We start from the raw sequence: 17,855 nt of genomic DNA, 5'->3' as shown, positions 1-17,855 counted from the left end.
TTGATGGGGAGTGTCACAGCCATTTTCAGATCCCTCCAGAGATGTTCAGTCTGGGCTCTGGAAAGTGCTGTCCGGAAACCACTCCTTTGTTATCTTGGCTGTGTGCTTAGTAGGGGTGCACCGATTGCAATTTTCTGGCCGATCACCGATCTTTAAAAGCATGACCTGCCGATTCCGATTTCGGCCAATACTGATTTTTTTTCATAACTGACAGCATACATCTTCAATGTTCCAGTCTTATTTTATTGAAAAACATTGAACAATACCCGTGAAACAATACAAACTTGTTTTTTTTTTAATATTTATTTTTGGGCCTTTTTCATGCCTTTATTAGATAGAGGAAGGACAGTGTATAGACTTGGAAACAGGGAAGAGAGTGGGGAGAGGCATGCGGTAAAGGGCCACAGGCCGGGTTCGAACCCGGGCCGCCCACGTACATGGGTAGTGCCCTAAGCCACTCGACCATCTGCACTCCCACAAACTTGTTGTTTTAACTGCACATGAGGAAGATGGAAGATGAACCTTACACCTGACCTGTCTGAGGTCCAGAGCGCTCTGGAGCAGGTAATCATCAAGGATGTCTCTGTGCATTGCTGCATTCATCTTCCCCTCGATCCTGACCAGTCTTGCAGTTCCTGCCACCACTGACACCACTGATACTGCCACCACTATGCTTCACTGTAGGGATGGTACTGTCCAGGTGATGAGTGGTGCCTGGTTTCCTCCAGACATGACACTCGGCTTTCACGCCAAAGAGTTCAATCTTTGTTTCATCAGACCAGAGAATTTTAGTTCTCATGGTCTGAGAGTCCTTCAGGTGCCTTTTGGCAAACTCCAAGAGGGCTGTCATGTGGCTTTTACTGAGGGGTGGCTTCTATCTGGCCACTCTACCATTCAGGCCCGGTTGGTGGAGTGCTACAGTAATGGATGTCCTTCTGGAAGGTTCTCCTCTCTCCACAGAGCAACGCTGGAGCTCTGTCAGTGTGACAATTTGTTTTTGGTCACTTCCTTAACGAAGGGCCTTCTACTCCAATGGCTCAGATTGGCCAGGGGAGCCAGCTCTAGAAAGAGTCCTGGTGGTTCCCAACTTCTTCCATTTGTGGATGATGGAGGCCACTGTGCTCACTGGGACCATCAATGCTGCAGACATTTTTCTGTACCCTTCCCCAGATCTGTGCCTTGATACAATCCTGTCTAGGAGGTCACCAGAGAATTACTTTGACTACATGACTTGGTTTGTGCTCTGACATGCACTATCAACTATGGGACATTAATTAGACAGGTGTGTGCCTTTCCAAATCATGTCTCATCAGCTGAATTTACCACAGGTGGCCTCCAAGCAAGGAGTAGAAACATCTGAAGGATGATCAGTGGAAACAGGATGCAGCTGAGCTTAATTTTGAGTGTCATGGCAAAGGCTATGGATACTTGTGTATATGCGATTTTTTTGTTTTTTTATCATTAATAAATTTGCTAAAGATTTAAACAACCATTTTAAAATTTTAATTACATCCATTTTGGAATGAGGGTGCAAAATAAAAATGTCGAAAAACTGAATGACTGTGAATACTTTCCAGACGCACTGGTGATGATATGCAAGTATGATTTGAAAATCTGCCTAGAAGAAGAAAGAAGAGACAACAGCTCAGGCCTACATTTGTTTACTGTCTGTGTGGACAATTGAATTCATCCTGTAAGCTACTTTAGATGTCTTTATTATTTTTCAGATGTAAGCAACAACCCTCCTGTGCCCAAGCCCACATGAATCATGCCCGAGACCACCTCTGAAAGTGGACGGGCACAGTACCTGGTGCACGGTGCCTGAGTACAGGTAGCTTAACACACTGACTAAATTGAATCAGACTTTGGGGTCAGATGTACTTGGATCAGGCCTGGGCCTCCAATGCGTAACCACCTTGACAGTGGCAAGAATTTATACACAGTTCCCCTGTCAACTATTCAACAGAAAGATGCACTGAGCCATTCCAGTCCTGTTGATCTATCTAGAGCTGGAAATGATCACATTAGCTAAACATAACGATAGAAAGTGATAGAAAGTTATATATACATCTGTGGGATTACTTTCAATACAATTACCGTAACTCCTGCATAAAGCAATGTGCATGTTCAAACTAAATGGTGTTTCACTTACTTGTACTTTTTTCATTCAGCTTGATCCTTGCTCTACATCTGTCAGCTTAAGTGGGGACATTATTGAGGTGCAGTGATTTAAATAAAGTATAAGAGCCATACACAAGGCATTCAGGAATATACTCTATAAACGCTTCAAACTTTAAGATACTTTTCTATTAGATGTTATTGATGTTTCGTTGAACAACCTAACAAATGATTGTTTTCATTTTTTTATTTAAATTCTTCTATTTACAGAATATTTATCTAAAATATTAATAACCAAAAAAAAAAAAACCCTTAAGTTTGTGTCTTCACTTTCTTTATTGTCTGACCAAAGGGCCAAAACCAGAAGCAGTTCATCTCTGTCATAAAAAGGCAGGAAGTGCAGCGAATTTCTTCCAAACAGTGATATTTTTTTTGTTACATTTTAACATTTAAAACTATTCTTTGCTGCACTACTAAGTGCATCCGTGCCTTTTTTGTTCCCTTGACCTGCTGAATCTATTTCTGCCTTAGCTGGAAATCTCCCACATTTCCCAGAATGACTTTCAACAACCTCCAGAGAGCAGGCGTGACCCTGCCACATTGAGCTCTGGGTCTGTACGGGATGTGTAGGTGGAGAGAGCATTTTTCCGGTAGAGGGAAGAAATCAGGGTTGTGTTTCCCACATGTCTTTGCATTACATCATGCTTTGTAGAAACTGCAGTTCTGTAGATGATGGATGCCTCTCTGTATGTTTGTTGACACTGAAAAAAATACAGTCTAAAACAAAGTTGCTCTGTAACTTTACAGAAACTACAGCTTACTGTGGTTTTTCTTGAATTAATTGTTAGACATCTTCCTTTTTGATATTATTCCTGGGAGTGACTGCAGGAACATAAACTTGACTTATTAAATAGATTATTGATATTAGGAAAGAACCTCAAAAAAATCACTGACTGTGCCTTAATTAAAGAAAAAATCGGCATTCCTCAAACACTGCTAAAAATGTTGAAAAGCATTCAAACACTACACAGAAAACAGTTTTGTACAGACAAACCATTCAGCAGAATAAGCTACCATGTTCCCTGAAAAGGTCTACAAGAAAAATGAGCTTTAAAAAGAACTTAAAGAAGTAGGAAGTAGGAAATTCTCTGTTGATAACAGTGTTGCCATTACTGTTATACTTTGACTGTAATAGTCCACAGGGTTTCCGCTACATGTGGCGCACCGCCACACCAAAATAAAAGCCGCCATGCCTTCAGAATTATGGTCCTTTTTTTCCCGATGTTAAAAATGTAAACTATATTGTATGAATGGATCCATATAAACATATAGTCTATATCTGCGCACATTTACGAACCATAATAAGCATTTGAAATTGCAATCATGAAATGTAACACTGCTCTGTAACTTAATTTGAAAAATGAACACGGCGTCTCAACTTCCTGTCTGTCGTTACACACAGATGGCTGATAAACTTTACTTTCGTGTAGTGTACTACTTCCTTGATTATAATCTGATAATTAGCGGTAAACCTGTGTAGATATATTCATCATCAACCATGTCTCTTGATGGAGATGAGACGCTAGCGATCCTAAAATAGCTCTATGTCACAAAAACTCTGGCGGAACTTTAGTTTCGTTCCTGTTACATATGAGACTGGATAAAAACAACAGGGACGGACTGTCAGGCTCCTGTCAGGAGCAGTTGAGTGTGTGTCTGTGTGTGTGTGAGACAGACTAGAGGACAGACAGTTTTGTGTCCGTCCGTGACTTCGGGTCGGTCTGACAACAAGCATGAATGAACTAAGGTTAGCTTGTTGAATACATGAGTGATAAATGTTTATAAGTTATCATAATATGAATACGTTTTATAGGCTGAGGCTTACCTGTGGCTCCTCTGGGATTAAATAATTGCAAGAGGACATAATAAAAGCAGAATCCCACTATAGGAGTCTTTCATTCAAGTTCAGTTTCCAAAAATCCTGGTCCATATTAACTAAATCTTTAGAATTACACATAGCAAAATCAGAATGTTTAAACAGAAAAAGTACTGCTGTGGTCGTATTCGCATGGGATTGGTATTACCTGGGGACTTCTGGTGATTTGTAGTAATCTCATATGACGTTTGTGTTTTTTATTCACATGCGAATCAAGGCTTCGTCCACATTTTCCAAAAAAACAAAAACAAAAACAAAAAAACACACACACAAAAAAAAACAGGTTTCAGGTCAAATTACCTACCATATTTCAGCACACACTTAGGTCCACGGGTCATACTAATCCTGTGTGAATCTATATCTGTGTAATGTATGGTGCTAATTATGGTGGGGGTTTTTTTATAGTCTGGGTGGATTTTTCTGTGCCTTTTCCTAGTTGTAAGTGACAACAGAGGCTGTGTAGGACATTGTCAACAAAGTTTTGGTACAAATGGGATATTAATATTACATTTTGCTTAATTTGTTCATTTAAACTCTACTGGCCTACTTTATGTGCATGTAGCATGTGCTCTTAATATGTACAATGCTTCTGCTCTGCCTCCTTGAGTTTCTCTTTATTGGCTCCTGGTCTTATAAAAAATGTTGGTGAAGATGACAGAGATTATGTGTAGATTTTTAAAATATCTTCACACAGTTAAAGAAAAATAAGATCAGGATTTTGTGCTGAATCAGCATGGAAACAGACTGGATGAGCTTTCACTGATTTAATTTTTGCGTGACACTTTTTTAAGACTTTTGGTATAATCAGAGAAATACTAAGTAGAAAACATTTTTTTGCATCCTTGATTTAGAGAGAATTTACTGTGCTTTTAAAGATCTTTATTATTTCCTGTTTACATATTCTGTTGTACTTAGGTTTTAGGACTGCACCAGATAATCACTCACACCTGCAGCCAGACTTTGGAAAGGCTTCAAGGTGATTTTTAATGGCAAATGACAGGTCCAAATACATCCACTAAAAATGCTTCTGTCCACCATTAATGGGCTGAGATATTCCTTTACACTATCCATCAACATTAGAATCAGAGCAGAAGTAAACTTAAAATGTGGATGCTTATTTTAGCAAGAAAATACTTTTATTTCAAAACCTCCTGACTAAAAAAAAAAAGGTATTTTACCTTGCAAGATTTCTTAATCCTTTTTTTCCTTTTGAGTTTTAAAATGAAAATGTTATTAGCATCTGCATATATTAGCTTAAAAAGTGAATTATCTGTATTTGACTTGTAAATATTGGTCATACGAACACATAAGTGGAGGTTTAGGCTGGACCAACAGATCTGCTTCAGCTGAAGCCTTTGTCTTTATTCAATATCATTCCTTACACTTTAATGTGTGTTTAAAGGACTAAAAGTTAATTTGTTCATCCTCAAACGTTAAATTGTGCGTTTTAAGGACTGCAGTTCCTGGTCTGAAATACATTTAAATATCAGTATCGATATTGGTATTAGCAAAAATTAACTTGTAAATATTTGGATATCTGCAAAAACCAAATATTGTGAATCCCTAATAAAAATTCTATCAGACTAACAAACTGAGGCAGTAACCCCTGTTTTATGATGTTACGGTTACTGCTTTTGTAAATCGCATCTTGCTTCTTTGAATAAGATGATGTCACAACTATCTCTAGCTTGAAAAGTCTAAAAGAAATGTCTATTCATGTGGGGACCCTTTCTTTATTTTGGTCACATTCTTGGAATAAAAACTCAGCCTTTCAGTGGTAAAAATAACTGCAGTCTCTACAGCCCATCCAGTGACCGCACACTGGAGCAACACAAGAAAACTTAAAAACTTCTTGAGCTGATGATCACTCTCAACACTATTATGTTGAGTTTCAGCCCTGCTTTAAAAATAAATGAACACCCATGTAAGCTTTAGAACATAGCACTGCAACCTCAAGACTTCCAGTGTAACAACTGTTAATGCATCATGTTTAACAGGGGTTATCCTTTCAGCAAAGCGTGTATCTGTACCTTGATGTATCTCTCATGTGGGACATACTGCAGGATGATTGGCTCCATGGTGAGGACGTTGGCAAACTGCACTTCAGGGATGTAGAGCGCACACACAACGTGGGCCCAGCCTGGTGGAGACATTGGCAGTAGATCAATGACATGATAAGGTTTCTTATGAATGGAAGTCTGAGGCTTCTGTTTCAACCACACTTGTGTGATTTAGAGATACAGCAGGGGAGGGAGTCAGACAGAAAAGATGGGATTTACCTCCACTGTCTGTCCTCTTGAGGGCTCCATCTTTGTGGGGACACAGCTCACATCTCTGAAGCAGGATGGCAGAGGAAGAGGAGAGATCAGGGCATTTCATGAGTGTGGTGTTAATCACAGAGTGGGTGGAGTAGGTGGGGGTGGATGTGTTGTGTCATGTTGTGTGCTGGCATACTCACCACGCGCGCCGCCCTCTCCTGTGACTCACACTTCCGACAGAACCACGGACCGGTGGGCACCTGGACAATGCCATAGCATGCTGGGACGGACACAGAAAAAACACATGCAAAACAGGTCAATACTTGCTGCAATTTCACAACAAATATGCAACAGAATATAAATAAGCCACGATGCCAGATTTTGATCACCCCTACACCAATCCATATTTTACCCTTCACTATTTTATAGTGGCTCTAGAAAGGTAACACCATAATTTGAAATGCCACATTTCTGTGATGTAGGAAATCAAACAAAAAATCATTACATAACTTTGTCTATCTTTTATGTAACCTCTAACATACAATTCAACTAAAAAAGACATTCAAATTAATTTAGTAAGAATTAATAGAAAATGAAAAATACAAAAACATGGTTGCATTAATATGCACATCCCTCAAGTAAACACTTCACTAAAGCACCTTAAGCTTTCATTACAGCAGTGAGTCTTTTTAGGAAGGAGTCTATCAATAACTTATCTTGACTTGGTAAAATGTGCCCACTCTTGCACAAAAGCTTTTATCTTCTTCTGGTGAAGCTATTCTTTTGTAGATTTGGATATGAGCTAGGGATCAATGTCAGGCTTAAAAGTGAATTTCCTATCAATTAAATGCTTTCTAGCAAACATCTGAAAGTTTAATGATAAAATTACCGGGTTTCTAAAACCATAACTGAACCCACAGTTCCAACTGGAACACTGAAGGGGGAAAGTTTTAAAAATGATATACTGTATTTTTGCCCCATTTTTTACACCACAAAAATGTGGCATTTTTACATGGGCGTGTCAGCTTTTTAAAAGAATAGAATACCATGTAAAGTTCATTTTTTTCCTGTGATTTTCTTCAGAAAATGTAATTTAAAGTTATGGGAGATTCATCTCACACTAAATGAAACATTTCAGGACTTTTTCTGTTATTTTTAATCTTGATGATTACAGCTTACAGTTCACAAAAATCTAAAATGCACTATCTCAAAATACTATAATATTGTGTAAAAGTCTAATTTGCAAAGGTCTCCTAAGCCTTCATTCTCTCATTCTGGTTCAGTACATACAACTTTAATCATGGGGAAGACTGCTGACTTAACAAAATTTCCTGAGGACAATCATTGTCATCCTCCAGAAGGAGGATAAGCCACAGAAGGTCCCTGCTGAAAGAGCAGGCTGATCTTAGAGGCTGTATCAAAAGCATATTCATAGAAGCTGACTGGAAGAGAAAATTGTCATAAGAAAAGGTCCACAAGCAACAGAGATGTGCTCAGCCTTAAGAGGATTGTCAAACAAAGCAGATTCCAGAACTTAGGGGAGCTTCACAAGGAGTGGACTGCGGCTGGAGTCAGTGAATCAAGAGCCACCACACACAGACGGGTCCAGGAAATTAACTACAAGTGTTGTGTTTTTAGTGTCGAGCCATTCCTGAACCACAGATGTAATAAGCTTCACACCTGGGTTAAGGAGAAAAAGAACTTGACCATTGCTCACTAGAAGGAGGAGCTTTTAGAGCACTTCTTGCTTTCATCTGCTGAGAAGCTTTATGGAGATACTGATTTCCTTTTCCAGCAGGACCTGGCACCTGCCCACAGTGAAGTCAAAACTACCAGAAACTGGTTTGCTGACCATGGTGTTACTGTGATTGGCCAGCCAACTGGTCTGACCTGAACCCCATAGGGAATCTCTGGGGAAATGTCAAGAGGAAAATGAGAGATGCCAGACGAGCTGAAGGCTGCTATCAGAGCAACCTGGGCTTCATAACACCCCAGTAGTGCCACGGACTGACTGGTTCCATGCCACATTGCATAGAAGCAGTACTTTGTGTAAAAGGAGCTCAGACCAAGTGCATAAATGAGCATAATTTTCCAGAAGGTCAACATGTATATATCATAAAATCCTTTTTTGGACTGGTGTTTTATGATATCCTAATATTCTGAGACAGTGGATTTTTGATTAGTGTGAGCTGTAATCAATAACCATTGAGATTAAAAGATTAAGCCTTTGTATGAGATTATTCTTGAATATATGGAAATTTCCTGGGGTGAACTAAATCACGGGAAAAATGAGCTATTTCATGATTTTTTTTAGATGCACCTGTATATTTCATCCATTAAAGTTGTCAAAGTTGCAGATTCTTTAATACTTCCCAATACCACATTTTAAAATGATCTGGTCTCTGTTGCTTTAATTATTCACAGTATCTAAGAGTGCTGAAATACTGAGGGGAAAAAAACACCTGTTCAATCAGGATTTTTGTCTAGTTAAAACAGTGCTTAAGAGTTTTTCTTCATTTTTTTTTTAAATAAAAAAAACAAGAAATAACCCACAATAAGGTGACCAGGACTTCTATATAACTTGTCATGGTATCCATCAGACTTTGATAAAGTGTTATTTTAACTAATATCATACTGGATATCGGAATTCTAGTATTGCCACATCCCTATCTGATAAACTGATTTACTATACTAGCGGTGTTTTGGGCTCATTTTTAATCACATTAGACCTTAAAATTTAGAAGCAGCTTGGCAATTTGGATCATAAATCCTTGAATTTTCTTTTACATTGATCAATTTTAAGATGGTAATGGAATCAGCCTTTCAGCAGCTGTTTTTGTGTTAGGGTTACTTGTCTCCTTAGGGTGCCTTTGTGTGAGATGCTGTGATAAACTAGCTGTATATGTGGCTGCTTCTTGTTACCATGGATTTTAGACACACTTAACAGTAGGCAGTGGTTATCTGGGGTCAGACGCTGTAAATCTGAACCACTTCAAGACAACTGCAGAAATCCATTTTTGGAAGCAAACTTCTCTCTTTAATGGCTCGAATGCATGCCACCATGTTTACTATTAACCTGAGTGAAGAGCACTCTCATATAACTATGAATGATTGAATTTCAATTGGTCGTTGCTTTGTAGCCCCATAAACTAACTTAACAACCATCCATTATCTAAACCTCTGGTCCTGGTACCGCGTGAAGGGGGCTGGAGCCAACTGCCATTGGGTGAAAGGTGGGGTACACACTGGACTAGTTGCCAGTCGATCACAGGGCTGACATTTACAGACAAACATATAAACTGACACTAACAGCTACAGGCAGTTTAAAGTCATCAATTAGCATATCACATGTCATTGAACCTGTAGACAACTTAAGCAGGTATTGAGTAAACATGCAAATTCCACATAGAAAAGGCCCAGTCCAACCAGAGTTTCAACCAGGGCACCTTCTTGCTGCGAGGTGCCAGCACCACTGCATCATTTAGCTGGCCAAACTTAACATGGAAATAGGTTTTTTATATATATTATCATCATCCTAACTAAGCTAAGGTTGTCAAAAGTTATGGTGTTTTTAAAATTACATGTTTTAAACAAAGCAATCTTGGTTATTTAATGATCCATGATCCCATAGTATCAAAAAATGATAAAACCAAAGCTTTAAATATTTCATTTGTTATCGTTCTCATGAACTAGTAAAAGTTGGAATTGGCCCTAAAAAATCAATATCTATCAAGACCCGGTAGATAGAGCTGGAAACTGGGAGGAGAGAGTTGGAACTGTCATATTGGAAAGGATCTGAACCCCGGCCACTCATGTCAAGACAACAGCCTCCGTTCTAGGGAGGCAGGGACATGACCTCTAGTCTACTGGCACTGCAGGCAGTTTCATATTTACTTTTAAAACTCTGGCATCATGAGTCCAACCATATGAACGTAATTGTTTAGAAATAGGGACGTTTTTTAAGGAACACATACTCCATAAAAAGTTTAGTGTGAATAATAAATGGTATCAACACTTAATTTGTCCCACAGAGAATTATCTGACTCCACAGTGCACAACCCTCTGCACTATCTGAAGCTCATTTATCAGAGCACCACAGCTGAGCAAACTGTAGTCTGTACTAGAGCTGACTGACAAGACAGAATTAATTTATCTTTCATGCTGCTATTTGTGTACAAAAGCATCCCTGTGAGTACTGCTGCAGTCAAGCTACAGAAGAATACAAACAGTCTATCTTTATTCAAAGGTCTATTATTATGTTTTTCATTGCTGAATAAGCAACAAAATCATTGGTTCATAGCAGTGATTCTTTTAAATGTTTTTTAATGTAATCATTCAAATATTTTAAGGATGCATGATATTAGATTTTCACCAATATCCAATACGCCGATATTTCTAAATGAATTTTAGCCAATACTGATATCGAAACAAATATATAAACATAGTTCAAAGCTAAAAACTCAGTCCTTCAAACACAATTTAAAGTTTAAAGGATGAGAATAAACAAAGAAAATGCTTCAGCTGACAACATCCAATTTCCACATACATTTGCATTGCGGAGCAAACTGCTCCCTTCCTAGTCAGTCTTTGCAATTCCACTGCCTGTGCTACGATCCATCTCCAGCACATCCCAGAAGCACCACGGTGCTCCGCTGGTGATGCATGCTAGGTCTATTTAGCACTGGCTGCTGCCAAACCATGTCAATCCATGAAGAGCAGATCGATCCAAACAGCCGGAAAAATGTGCAAAATATCCAGTTAACTTCAAAATTCTGTAGTTTTCCATTGCAACAGTTTTTTTTCCCCTTATCAGCAGCTTCTTAAGAGCTCCTTGACCCACTGATCTCCTGGTGACCTGTAGCTTGTATCACAGGATGAGAGTAGTGTTGATGTAGTACAGATTTACAACCAGGAGTCCATGCCTTTGGTTGTAGGGCTGTAGTCAACCACAGACAACCACACAGGACTCTTGGTCGGATGAGAGAATGTTGACCAATCATGCTACCAATTGAATGAAAGGTGTCAGGCCTTAATTTTACATGAAACCACATATGTTTTATAGACATCATCGACCTTCATAATGTACAATCAGCCATGGCGGTAGCAATAAAATCATGGAATCATGCAACAAAAAAAAAAAAAAGGCAAATCAACCCAAGGAGGACTAACTAATCCACTATTTAAGTACTATTCCCATGTGAACTCATAATTCTCCAGTGATCTTGAGTCTAGAGCTGCTCAGGGTAGCACATCTCAGCACAGCGCTCCAGATATGCCAGTGTGTGAGGTCACTCACCTTCGGCCTTCGGTCAGAGCAAAACTCTCTGATAGCAAAACACTCTGAGAGCGACACAGCCAAAGTATGTGGAAATTGGAGGTAAGTCTGTTAGTCCTGCTAAAGTTTATTTGCGTATACAGCCGATATTTGTAGTTGTAAATAATGGCAGAAAATACTTTATCTGCTGATACCAGTGTCATTCTGATATCAATCTGATATTGGGCATCCCTAAAATTGATTTAATGAAAAATTATGCAATTTAAACCCCTGATGGAACAAAATTATTAAAAACAGGACAACCATGTTTAAAGAGCATATCATTACAATCATTCAACACCTTTGCCCTTGATAATGTGTCAATTTTGGTCAATTTACAGAGATCTCAATAGATCAACATGCTGTCAGGAGAAAACAAACTTTGTTATCCAAAGATTAGAAGAAAAGAAAAAAACAACCAAGTTACTTGGAAACACAAGAAGTGGCATGGATTCTGTAGGATTCTGTACATCATACTTTTTTGAGGCACACATTTAGGATCCTTCTTAAATCACTTCTATGATCCAGCAGTTGAGAACCACAGGTCAAAATAATATTTGTTGTCTTCTAGATAAATGCTGTATCAGATTTTATCATAACCATGACAAAACCATGTGGATGTGTTAAATTTTTAGCACTTTAAGGGTCATCGATATTTCATCATCTTGAACTGCTGATTAGGGCAGAATTCATGAAGTCAGTCAAGCGTACATAAAAAATCAGCCTACAAGAGTTTGTCCAACAACCAGAGCTAGGATGATGTTCTCTCAGAAATGTTAGCTCTTACAAGTAAACTGCCTTATTTCTGCTGGTCACATTGACAGAGCAACGCCAGTGGACACAAGGTAACACAGTGTCCAAACCGGCGGGCCTCTCCGGGGCTGTTCTGTCGCAGAAACACGCCTCTTGCAGTGTGTCGTGGATCCAACCGGGCCAGACAGCACACATACACACACCCACCCACTCGATCACATACACGGACCTGAGTGGCATCTAGGCGCCATGCAGGCTTTATATCTGCGCTGTACTTGGCCCTTAGTGCTAAATCATGTGTGCCGACTGAGAGGAAACAACAAACAGCACGCCTACCTACCTACCCCTCCCACACATCAACACACAAACACGCACGTAGACAGCTAGAGACCTACCAACCCACCACCACCACCTCTGGCTGCGTCTCCAGCCGCCGGCTCAGCCGCCACAGCTGCCCGGTAATTACACGCTAACAGCGGCTAACGTTACCTTGGTGAACGGCGACGCTGCAGCCGTGTCCATCACAGTAAACCAGCGGATTCTCAGCCCAGCCTCGCTCGTCTGAACACACGCAGCAACCTCCGACCATTTCCCGCATGCTTCTCCCATATGAAGAAATGTATTTCCCCTCCCGGCAACGGCTCAGACCTCGCCCAGGCCTGTCAAGTGGTCCTCCCGCACTTTAACGCCGCACCGGGCATAGTCGTGGGCCGCTTTCGTCGCGCAGTTTTAGCGCAGAGGAGAGACGAAATCTCGGCGTGGGGTTTGTGGTGCTGCTGCTACGTTTTTTCCGTGATGTCCTCCCCGTCCCCATAGAACCGATGCAGTGCGCATGCTCAGACCTGCTCCTCTGGGTCGGAATAAAAGTCACAGCGAAGGTAGCAAGTTATTGTTATTTCTATCACGAGCCTCACTCTATCACGATTATCCTCAGGCCCTTAAATGATCGATAAATTCTCATCAAGGCGAGATTATCGCAGCAGAACGGCGATATTCTGCCGAATGGTTGGATAAATAGATAAATAAAACATGTGGATCAATCAACCAAAACCGCTGGCTGTACTCCGTCTCTTTATCAATCCTGCTTGAACAGCGCCATCCACAGGATTTAATCAGAAAAACAACAAAACAACAATTGCAAGCTATTTCACCATCCAGATCTAAAAAAAAAAAAAAAAAAAAAAAGTTATCCACCTGTCTTTACATCACCACTCCAGATTCATTTTATTTAATTGGAACGTACTAAAATGTTCTGTACAAACTGTCAATTTAAGGAAAAACCTAAACAGCTATATATATTAAAAACAATTTTGGCAGTGCAATTATTATAATGCTTTACAACAAATAACATTAAAAAAATATAAGATAAAAGTGGACATTCTTGACAAACTACTTTATAGTGTTTGAAATATGAGTTCTGTACAATAAAATGCAATCACTTTTAATTTAATAAAGCAGTCTTCCATGATTTAGTCTTTGAAATTTTATTTTTTGTCAATCATTTTTCCACTTTTTTCGGAAGCACTTTTCACTACAAATTAAATATTCTGAAAGGTGACTTGGGCATATCTCTGACCTCTGTAGAATGGGAGACTATTCTTAAAAACACATCAGCCTTATCTAAATGTGTAAGATATAAAATTATTCAAATTAAAATTTTACATAGGTCTTATATCACACCAACCAGATTAAAGAAAATCGATAATTCTCTCACACATTTGTGCTGGCATGGCTGTGGTGAGGCAGGAACACTGATCCACCTCTTGTGGCACTGTCCTTCTGTGAAGAGTTTCTGGAATGAAGTTATCTCAAGACTGATTTTAATTTTGAAAGTAAAAATACCACACTGTCCATTAGTCTGCCTTCTTGGCACTAGAGTTAGAAACATACAGTCAACGCTTACACAACGAATTATCACACTTGCCTTTTTGTCAGTGAAGCGTATTATTATGATGAATTGGAAAAAACGTAAATTAAATTGCTTTAACATTGACAATTGGTTAAAAGAATTCATGGATTTATTGTCAATGGAACGGGCAGCCTCAGCCCTCTCTGAGTTTGACTGTGGAGGTGAAGGACCTTGGAAATTTATTAGAAAATATTTTGAAAATAAGGTATATGATTGAATTTTCTGTAATGTTATATGATTGAATTTTCTGTAATTAACTGCCCCCCCATCCATTGTCTAGTATTGTATGTTTAGTGAATATTGTCTTACGTGATGAGTTTGTTGATTTATGTTGTTTAAGTGGTGTACGAGCGTATTGTTTCTTTTTTTTTTTTCTGTCCTGAAAAAGAAATAAAAATATTAATAAAAAAAAAAATTCTGAAAGGTGCTACTGTGCATAAAATATGCATCAATGCCTGTTTCTGCAAAAAGCAAATACCAAATGAAAATAAAAATAAACTCCAGGTTGTCCAAATCAGCTGTTTTATGTCTCAAACTTTATGTCATTTGTAAGTTATTTGGCTTTAATTTATAAAAAAGGTACAAACATAAATATCATATCCTCTGTCAATCTATCTGTCTGTGTGTCTGTCCTTCAGTCTAAGAAATACCTTTATAATAATTGTCAAATTATTATCTAATTAGTAAATCAATTCACCTCCACTTCATACTTACGCTGTCAAAGGATAAAATTTAAAATTGCAACTAATCTCAACATTTCTATAGTTAAATGAAAGCTATTGTTAGTTCATTTAGGACACAGCAGTCATGCACCCGGGCATGATCAGCTGACGGCCAGCTATATCCATTTTGCAATAAAAAGGTTAAATGTATGACGAGAGAGTTCCTGACTGAACCATGTTTAATCTCTGTTTAGCTTTTAAAAATTCATGAAGTTAGTAAGTGACCTTTAAGTTCATTTTCTGCGGTTCTTCTGTGTTGTATCCTTTATATTATGAAGTCCATGTCTAGAACAGATGATGTTGATGTTAGCACCAGAGTATAAGCACCTTGTTTGAGAGGATGTGGAGCCACACACAAGAAGTCAGGCCAGCAGGATGTAATACCTCTTTGTAATGAAGAACAAATGCCTCCCAGGACTCTCTGCCTCTACGATTGACAAAAGGAGGAGTAGTACCCTCTGTAACAGAAATAAGAGTTTAAATTAAAATACACCTATGCCAAAAAAACATTTTTGAAAAAACACAAAAAAAAGATTAAAAAAACCTTTCAAATAAATTTTATCTAGATGACTTTCTAGATGACTAATACCAGTTTAAATAGTTAAAGTTAATGACTAGTTCTACATTGTCTATAAAGGCTAAAAAAAAAACACATGACTAATAACAAGTAGGTGACTTGTTGATAGTTGGCATAAGGAATAAGTGATAATTACGTTAGTCATTCATCCAATCATCTTTAATTTACATGAGCCATTTAATGAACACATTTTTGGTAAATGTTTTTTCTGTATTTTGTTCCAGTCAAAGTGTATAATCATAGCTTTCAGTTTGATTTTTGCTCGTCAAGATGACTCTGGTTTTTCCGTCAGCAGATGTCACCAGAATCCTCTCATTTTGACTGGACTGGATAATTTTTGCTGTGTGGCTCCTTAAAACCCTTTCTGTCGGGCTGGTTTATATATTGGAAATAAGACTTCAGAAACACAATCACATGCCAGGGGTTTTCAGTCTTAAATTCCCTTCTTTTTCTACTAAATAATTATTTTCAATTCAGAATTTATAACAGGTCCTAGACCTGTTGTCTGATTTCAAGTAAAACAACCTTGCCTTTAGCTTTAACCATCAACTCCAAAATATAAACTCACAGTCCTCCTCAAACACTACTCTGAATACTACTCTGAAGAAACACTCTGAATTCAGCCTCTTTAAGATGGAAAAGAGAAGCAGTAAAGTCGTACTTCTGAAATGGATGACTGGGCTTTTTAATCCTACATATGGAAATGAAGCTGTGATGACAGTTAGCCTCACAAGTGTCACTTCTCTTCAACCCCAAAGAGACAGAAAAGGGAACTGGCGCTGATGGAGAACACAGATAGTGTGGTAAGCAGCTGGATGAAGCTAACACCCTTTTCTGGTCTGAAAGCAGCAAGGCGTAACAAGTCCCTGCACTGACATGTGGGCGAAGTGCATCCACATTTTTAATCACACAGTTCTATGTATCGATGGGTCCGAATCCAATTTGACGTGCTCAGAAAAAGTCCCATGAATCAATCAGAAAATGTTAATCTTCCCTTATTTTGTCATGTGAAAAACTCCCACAAAACACCAAAATTTGCACCTTTCTTGTTTTTTTTTTTTTGTTTTGTTTTGTTTTTAACCTAATTCAGATAAATTCCCATATTCTCACAGAAAGTTTTTATTCTACGGCTGAATTTAGAGCAGAGGAGTTGAAGAAAAATGGAAACATAGAGAATCATGTCTTTTGCCTTATTTCATTGATAGTCTTTAGAGTTTAGCAATGAAAGGTAAACTCAAAAGCTTCACTATTTAAAGAGGGAAGCCAGAGCTAAAGTTCCTTAATGTGACAAACTGGCCAGCAGAGGCATTCACTGGTTCCAAAAAGTACATATCCCCTCTTCTTATAACTTAAAATGATTAAATCTTCTGTCCTTCCTGCAACCCATGTCTCAAATATGTTTGCTTTGATCTCCAAAGAGGAAAACATTTATTATTAAATGTATTTAATCACATTTTATTTGGGAATCTATTAGGAAGTAGAAGCTCCATTTGTAGGGACTTGGGTTGAGCACTGGAAGATGATCAGTTCATGCTAATACATGGAAATATGTCTGGTTGCTGGAAAAATGTGTTTAATTTTATTTTATTTAAACTAATCTTTACAGGTAATGTAACTGAGACATGGGTCTCATCCTCAAGAGAGGCCCATTTTGGACAAACAACAAAATCAGCACTGAGCTGAGCTGAGCTGCTTTTGAGCAAAGCCCAGAAGCACAGCACTGCTCTGGAACGTGCAGCCCCTCACTCTGAAACCTCTCCATGTGTGCATGACCATAGGGTCCTGTTTGTGCACATGTGTGAAGCATGTTTGAGAAACAGTGTAAATTTCCCCTTAGTGTTTAATACAGCATATACTCTTAAAAAGCTTTGGGACACCTTGCTCCAGATGGATAATGTGCAAGTAAAGCACATCAAGATTAATGAATGTCATGCAGTACCATGGTTCACCAGCAGATGGATACTAGTGTGAGGAGACTCATCATCCATTGGTGTTCATTTTCTATGCATCCAGGATGTTTACATCCTAAATAAGGTGACAATCTCATAAAATTCAATGTGTACTTTGGCATTCAAACACATCTCAAAGCTCCCGAGGGAATTTTTGGCCAGTTATGAAATTAAAATCGTATTGATGCCTCCTTATAATCCATGTAGGAGAAAAATATAAGTGACAATTTCTGTACAGTTTAATCCTTGTCAACACTGCAGCAGGGTACTGGTTCAGGTCAGTGGGTAGCGCAGGCGCCCATATGCAAAGGTCATAGTC

At 38.7% G+C, this 17,855-nt stretch overlaps 1 protein-coding gene across 3 annotated transcripts in view; it reads right to left on the bottom strand.

The window, feature by feature from the left end:
* The window catches only part of LOC121508008 (protein AF-17-like), a 58,090-nt gene that overhangs the window by 37,113 nt on the left and 3,122 nt on the right, over window positions 1-17,855 (bottom strand). For 2 of the 3 annotated variants that reach the window (XM_041784464.1, XM_041784465.1), the window contains exons 1-4: window positions 12,869-13,245; window positions 6,513-6,592; window positions 6,334-6,388; window positions 6,085-6,194 (exon numbers count right to left, since the gene is read on the bottom strand). In XM_041784464.1, coding sequence (XP_041640398.1) covers window positions 6,085-6,194; window positions 6,334-6,388; window positions 6,513-6,592; window positions 12,869-12,977 — 354 coding nt within the window. In that variant the 5' untranslated portion in view covers window positions 12,978-13,245. Of the gene's footprint in view, window positions 1-6,084; window positions 6,195-6,333; window positions 6,389-6,512; window positions 6,593-12,868; window positions 13,246-15,394; window positions 15,469-17,855 lie in introns of those variants that run through there. The other variant, XM_041784466.1, reaches the window with a different exon arrangement.

The sequence above is a fragment of the Cheilinus undulatus genome, linkage group 4, assembly GCF_018320785.1.
Source record: "Cheilinus undulatus linkage group 4, ASM1832078v1, whole genome shotgun sequence".
Lineage (NCBI taxonomy): Eukaryota > Metazoa > Chordata > Actinopteri > Labriformes > Labridae > Cheilinus > Cheilinus undulatus.
The sequence above is the reverse complement of the archived record's forward strand: the minus strand, read 5'-3'. Positions and strand labels throughout refer to the sequence as shown.